We start from the raw sequence: 7,376 nt of genomic DNA, 5'->3' as shown, positions 1-7,376 counted from the left end.
CAGCAACTTCAGCGCCCAGCAGTGGGCGTGAGAAATTTTGGCGCCCAGCCAGGGGCGTTGAAAATGCGTCCCTGGCTGGTTCTCGTTTTCTGTTTGCGTATACTTTTGTTTTTGCGACTTTAGTTTTGCGTGCTTGCCTTATAACGTCCTTTACGCGTTGTGCAGCGTTTGTGGGATTCGTTACAGGCCATCCCGAGCGTCGCTTATTTTTGTGGCGATCGTTCGGGCTTGCGGAACACGTATGTTGGTATAACTCTTTGGCCAATTGGTTCATGAATGTTTGGGCAATTTTTAAGGTCGTTGGTTTTCTAGCATTATTTGTCTAGCATTATTCGTACGCACAATCATAACCTAGTCACATAGTTCGCTACACATAACTACATTACAAACATGGATTTGAAAATTAAATATGTCACGTAGTTTATGATAGGCTTCTATGGGTAGTATTTGCGCCTGGTTTGGTACCGCTTCTATCGTAGATCCAACACATGCCCCGGTCGAGGTAGTGTCTTCAACAGACGAATTTCGCCCAAGAGGCCAACCCGCAAGTGCAAGCCAAGGGGGCATGCAGGCGAGAGGGACCTAGTGGGCGAGCGATTGGGTTCGGGATAGGTGTACTACCTACACAACTACCGAGTGGGCAACATGCGCGGCATATGCACCCCCCTATTGGCAAAAAAGGTATCCTTAGTCCCAACTCCCGAGGGAGCCGAGATTCGTTATGCGGTTCTGCCAGTTCACATTAATATGCTGATTTTCAGGTCGTCCCAACTTGATGGGGAAATAAACGCGGGGTAGGATATTCCCGAAAGGTTCACGCGTTTCTCTCTCTAGTTTTTCTCTCCTGCTCTGCAGTGACGCCATGGCTAGAAAAGCTAATGCTCGGACGAAAGCAACAACATCGAACCAGGAACACACTAATACTCAATCAAAGGGACCTTCTGCGAAGATACTGGATGATCTTAGCCATGAAATGGAAGCTCTGGACCCCTTTATTATCGATACCCAGATTGTTGGAGATGGAGGTTTTGGTGAAATTCTATCACCAAATGCTGCGCTGGATGATCTACAACTTCAATCAGCGACGAGGAGGTCGTTCTCGGAGTGGTTGTCCTCCATTCATTCGCGTTCGACCCCAATCCCTTGGATGGATGAGATTGAAGGTAACGCTACGAACTTGAAATTCGGGGAAATTATGGGGGATTTGAATGCTGATTTTGAGAATGTAGCTAATGACAATCAACCTAGTACAATCAATTCTTCTGTTAATGCGAATGATTCTTCAATTCCATTGAACCCGATAAACTCAGAAACAGAGGATTGTGTTACGATTGAGATGGAGGATATACAGGAGGAGGTCGATTATTGGAATTCGGCTGTCATGCTGTATGTGGTAGGTGCTAATCCACCAAGTCATGTCATGGAGGGATTCGTTCGAAGAATTTGGAGGAATAAGGGGGTGGATAAGGTGGTGTTGGCTGCGAAAGGGGTTTACCTGGTTCGATTCACCACCATGGATAGGAGGGATGAAGTGTTGGCTTCTACCAGACCATTTTTTGATAGTAAACCTGTAGTGCTGAAACCTTGGACTCAGGATATCGATTTCACCAAAGAAGATCTGCGTTCTGTTCCCATCTGGGTAAAGCTGCATCAATTGGCATTCAAGTACTAGGGTGAGAAGAGTTTGAGAAAGATTGTTGGGCAACTAGGGGTGATGAAACATGTGGATAGTGCCACTGCTAAGAGAGATAAACTTCAATTTGCAAGGGTTCAGATTGAAGTCATGGTGGAGCAATCTTTCCCTGATGTAATTAAGTTCATTAATGAAAGGAGGGAACAAATGGAGGTGAGAGTGGAGTATGAATGGAGACCTGTTGTGTGTGCTCATTGTAAAGGTGTTGGCCATGAAGTAGCTAAGTGCAAGAAAATCACTGGTAGGAGGGTGTGGGTTCCAAGGCAGATTGTATCTACAACCATACCTAGTGGGAGCACTGGGCTGGTGAAGGATAACACACCTGATAATACTGCTAATAATGATAGTGATACTACTGAGACATTCACTACTGTGTCTAATCCAAGTAGGAGAGTCTTGGCAAGACCTGTGGGGGTCAATACTGTTAACCAATTCCAAGCTTTAGATGATGATCTGAGTGTGAGGAGTGTTATGGGGGATATCAACCAAGTTCATGCAGCTGGAGGAGGGAACTCTTCTGGATGCAATGGATAGGGTCTTTTGCTGGAATGTGAGGGGGATCAACACCACCAAAAAGCAGAATGAGGTGAAAGCTATGTTTAACTCTCATGGTGCTGGTGTTGTTGGCCTCCTGGAAACCAAGGTACCCAGTGCTAAACTTGGGGCCTTGTATGTGAATATGTTTAGTGGATGGTGTTTCACTTCTAATAGTAGTATGTGTAAAGGGGGGAGGGTTATTGTGGCCTGGAATCCCAATTCTTTCAATCTGTCTGTGTTGGGTATGTCTAGCCAAATGATCCATTGTAGGGTGTGTCCAAGGGGGGCAAATACTGAATTTCTGTGTTCTTTCATTTATGCTTTTAACCAGAATTCTGGGAGAGAGGTGCTATGGAAGGATTTGTGTGATATTGGTGCAAAGTGTGATAAGCCTTGGGTCATCATGGGGGATTTTAACTGTGTGTTGAATGTGGATGAGAGAGTGGGTTCCCCTGTGAGACATCAGGAGATGGTGGACTTTAGGAATTGTGTGAATGCTTGTGGAGTGGAGGATATCAAAGCTGCAGGGCATTTTTTTACATGGAGTAATAAGCAGGCTGGTGATGCTAGGGTGTTTTCCAAAATTGATAGAGTAATGGCAAATGACTTGTGGATTCAATTGTTTCCAAGTGCAGTAGCTGAGTTCTTATCTGAAGGACTCTTTGACCATTGCCCTATGGTGATTTCTGTTTATCCTACTCAAAATGCCAAGAAGCCATTTAGATATTTTGATATATGGAAAATGGCTGATGGATATGCAAATCTGGTGGAACAAAATTGGAGAGTAGCTGATGTTGGCACTTTGATGTACAAAGTGGTTCTGAAGCTGAAAAGAATGAAAGGTGTTTTTAGGAAATTGAACAAGGATGGCTTCAATGACATCCATGTGGCAGACCTGAGAGCTCTCACTGAGTTACAGCAGATTCAAAAAGAGTTACATGATCACCCAGGTGATAATGATCTTGCTGATAAGGAAATTGATGCAGCAAATAAGTACAGAATCACACATGCGGCATATCTGTCTTACTTGAGACAAAAAGCAAAGGAGAAGTGGATTAAAGAAGGGGATGAAAACAGTGCCTATTTTCATAAAAGTATTCGAGCTAGAGCAATGCACAATACTGTCTACTCTATCCATGATATGCATGGTAATTGGGTGAATCAAGCTGATGCAGTTAACAATGCTTTCCTTGAGTACTATCAAGTGTTACTGGGGTCTGTTAGCTCTCACAGAAGCAAGATTTTATCTGATGTAGTCAGTGTTGGCCCTGTTTTGGATCAGCTTCAAGGGCAAAGCTTAACTCTGGCCTTCACTGGGGATGATGTAAAGAATGCCATGTTTTCTATTGATGGTGATAAAGCTCCTGGACCTGATGGTTTTGGCAGCCACTTTTTCAAAGAAAATTGGCACATTGTTGGTGGAGATATTACTGCTGCTGTGCTTGGCTTTTTCAGAACTGGTAAGTTATTAAAGGAAATCAATGCTACTACCATAACTTTGATTCCCAAAACCAAGTGTCCATCTAGTGTAACTGAATTCAGACCCATCTCTTGTTGCAATGCTATATACAAATGCATCACCAAAATGATTTGTGAGAGAATGAGAGGTGTTCTTCCTGGGTTAATTGCTGAAAACCAGGGAGCCTTTGTCCATGGGAGGTTCATTATGCATAACATCATGATGTGCCAGGAAATAGTTAGACAGTATGGTAGGAAGAATGCTACTCCCAGCTGCCTAATTAAGTTGGATATGCAGAAGGCCTATGATACCATAGAATGGGATTTTCTACAAGAAATTCTCACTGGTTTGGGTTTCCCTAAGCAGTTTGTTGATTGGATTATGACTTGTGTTACTACACCCAAGTTCTCTCTTATGCTGAATGGCTCATCCCATGGGTTCTTTGCTTCAAGAAGGGGGCTTAGACAGGGTGACCCACTGTCACCCTTACTATTTGTAGTTTGTATGGAATACCTTTCCAGAATTCTGTTAAAACTGGGACAGGAGAGTGACTTCAAGTTTCATCCTAGGTGCAAATCAACAAAACTCACCCATTTGTGTTTTGCTGATGACCTTATTCTCTGTTGCAAGGGGGAGCTAGCTTCCATTTCTATGCTTCTGCAGTGTTTCAAATTGTTCTCAGACACTTCTGGTTTGAAGGCTAATGTTCAAAAATCAGCTATTTATTGTGCTGGTATGCAGCAAGGGGTGATAGACCAAGTTGTTGAGCTGTCTGGTTTCACAATTGGTTCTTTTCCTTTCAGATACTTAGGTGTCCCAATCTACTTCAAGAGAATAACTAATGCTGATTGTGATTGCCTTGTGGACAAAATGCTGGCCAGAATCAAAATCTGGAGTTCTAGAAATCTCTCTTTTGCTGGAAGGATTACTCTGATTAATGTTGTGCTTATGAGCATTCACTCTTATTGGGCTCAGGTGTTTGTGTTGCCTAAACATGTGTTACACACAGTGGAGTCAATCTGTAGAGCCTTTCTATGGCAAGGTACCTATTTTAGCTCTAAACCAGGATATGTAGCTTGGGGAAGAGTGTGTTCTGAGAAGAAAGAAGGGGGGGTTAGGGATCAGAAATGTTCAGATATGGAATATTGCTGCACTGGGGAAGTATGTGTGGGCTATTGCTAAAAAACAGGATTCCTTGTGGGTGAGATGGGTGAATGCCATCTATATTAAAGGGGGGAATTGGTGGGAGTATCAGCCAAGGGCTGATAGTGGTTGGTATTTGAGAAAGATTTGTGAAGTTAAGGACACTTTAAAACGGCATTATGATGAGAGTGCTATATGTGCTATGCCTTTTTACTCAGTAAAAAAGGTCTATCAGCAATTACTTCAGCACACTCAGCATGTATCTTGGTGTAGTGCAGTCTGGAATAGATCATCTATTCTAAAAACCAGAGTCATTTGCTGGTTGATGTTACAAGGTAGACTTCAGACAAGAACCAGATTGTGTAAGTTTGGGGTGTGTGATACTACAAGTTGCCTTTTCTGTGACAGTCATGAGGAGACTCATGTGCATCTGTTTTTTGACTGTCTATACAGTAGGAAGTGTCTCTTGGAGGTTAAGCAATGGCTCGGAATACCAGTGAACATTGTTAGATATATGGCTTTGATGAGATGGATACACTGGAAGAGTAGAGGATGCAAATTTCAGAAGCATGTCATGTATGCTGCTATTAATGCAACAGTTTACACAATATGGAGAGCTACAAATGAGGTTCTTTGGAACCAAAAGCTTCCTACTGTGACTCATACAGTTAGATTTGTACAGCAAAGTGTAATAGATAGAATGCAGCAATTAGGGATTGCCAGAATCAGTAGTAGAGTCCAGGATTGGTGGCAGAGTAAAATGCTTGTATAGCTTGGGTCTTTCACATGACTGTTGTCATGTTTTTTGGTAGGGGATGAGCTCTCTGAAAGATTATCCTAGGTTGTGAATTGGTTCAACTTTTTTGCTAATGAAGCTAATCTTACTTATCAAAAAAAAAACGCGGGGTAGGATCGTTTCACCCTTCGGCTATTTTGATTACCTACAAGCACGAGTATTTCCTTCACTATCCCCATTGGAGTCGCCACTGTGAGGGGGTCGAAAAAGCACGAGGCTAATGCGTGACCTCGTCCCTCGTGGGTGTGACGATTCTTTTTTATTCAATCAAGTGTAATTGGATTTCCTGTGAGTTTACACCCAATTGACTAGTAATATAGGAGTCGCCATTCAGTTTTTAACGACAATGAGAAAAACTGACAAAACCCGGTTATCGTGACATAAAGGGAGTGCAATTATGTTTGACCACGACGGCCGTAGGTTCCCTTGTGATCCCTGGTGTGGGGATCTCTCAACATACACCCGCAAGGTAGAGATTGAGGGTTCGGGGGACTGTAACTACCGAGAGGAGTACTCGCTCTTCGATAACTCCAGAGGCAGGATATCCTTACTAGCTCAGCATAAATAATTGAAGGGACATGCGTTAACTATTAAACTAATCTGAGTTGATTTTAGCAATATGCAACATATAATACTAGATCGATCGCGATTATCTGATTTAAATAGCATTAAGGGACCTAGCATGATAATCCAATTTCCCAAAAATATTATATTTGTTAGGCGTGGTAGAACAATCAGATTTAGTTAGTTTAACAGTTCATAAAAAGGGCGAGGAAAGCAATTAAATCATAGAAAAGGGACACATTACGACGCACCCTTGAGAGGTGCGTCACGGTTCTCAGAAAACTAACCACTTTGACTTTGCTATTTCTCCTTTTTATTTAACGAATCTCAAATTATGGGACAGGATACGTTCTGTTCGATTTATGGATCGATTGCGACAGAACGCGTGAACAATTTCGCAGCATGAGGCTTAGGCTAAGGGTTGGAGTCAATACTCAGAATATGAATTGTGTGTTGTGTTCTTTTCACGTCGAACTTAAGGCCCTATTTATAGAAAAGAGTTCGTGGAAAGATAGAATTGCAGAACTCTAATCCACGAGGAATTAGGAAAAAACACGTACCAGGTATTTTCAGCGCCCAGGCCTGGGCGCCGAAGATTTCGGCGCCCAGAGCCAGGCGTTGAAAATAGGATCTGGGTTGTTTTTCTTAGTCAGATTCGGATTCCTAGAATCCGGAGTATTTGAGATTTAATTGAGTCTTTTAGTGCGTATTAACCTTGTGACGGGATGCGTCTGGGCCCGTTACGAACTCTAGGCTCGTTAGGATTTTAATTAATACGTGACTCCTATTTTCGAATCATATTAGGAATAGGATTCTCTCGCAATTTCTATCTCATTTAGGATTTATGTTGGAGTGCAACACCTAATTCTGACAGGTTTCTATCTTTTATGACTTGCCACTTTTAACAATTACCGATTACGGCAGTTACTATTTTTAGCAGGTTTCCATAAATAACAGGTTTCTATAAATAGCAGGTTTCTATAAATAGCAGGTTTCGGGTGAAATGAAAAGGGGAATTGAGATTCGTTATTTTATAGGAGATGCGTTGTCAAGAGGAGATTTACGTTTTCATCATCGAACCTTCCCTTTCGGGAATGGGGACAAAAGTAGGTGCCTACAACAACCAACTTAGCCAGCTTGTGATTATCGACTTATCGTGGTCCGATGTAACATATTTGACTATT

At 42.4% G+C, this 7,376-nt stretch overlaps 1 protein-coding gene across 1 annotated transcript; it reads left to right on the top strand.

Moving 5' to 3' along the window:
- Positions 1–1,714: 1,714 nt before the first annotated feature.
- Positions 1,715–2,227, top strand: LOC110799376 (uncharacterized). Its single transcript, XM_022004629.1, has one exon. The coding sequence runs from the start codon at positions 1,715–1,717 to the stop codon at positions 2,225–2,227; it is 513 nt and encodes a 170-aa protein (XP_021860321.1).
- The last annotated feature ends 5,149 nt before the right edge of the window (positions 2,228–7,376 follow it).

Source organism: Spinacia oleracea, chromosome 3, assembly GCF_020520425.1.
Source record: "Spinacia oleracea cultivar Varoflay chromosome 3, BTI_SOV_V1, whole genome shotgun sequence".
Taxonomy (NCBI): Eukaryota; Viridiplantae; Streptophyta; class Magnoliopsida; order Caryophyllales; family Amaranthaceae; genus Spinacia; species Spinacia oleracea.
Note: the sequence above shows the minus strand (reverse complement) of the source record. Positions and strands in the feature narration are given on the sequence as shown.

Excerpts from the sequence above, each read along its gene's own strand:
- LOC110799376 (XM_022004629.1), top strand. The coding sequence starts at position 1,715 with ATGAAACATGTGGATAGTGCCACTGCTAAGAGAGATAAACTTCAATTT.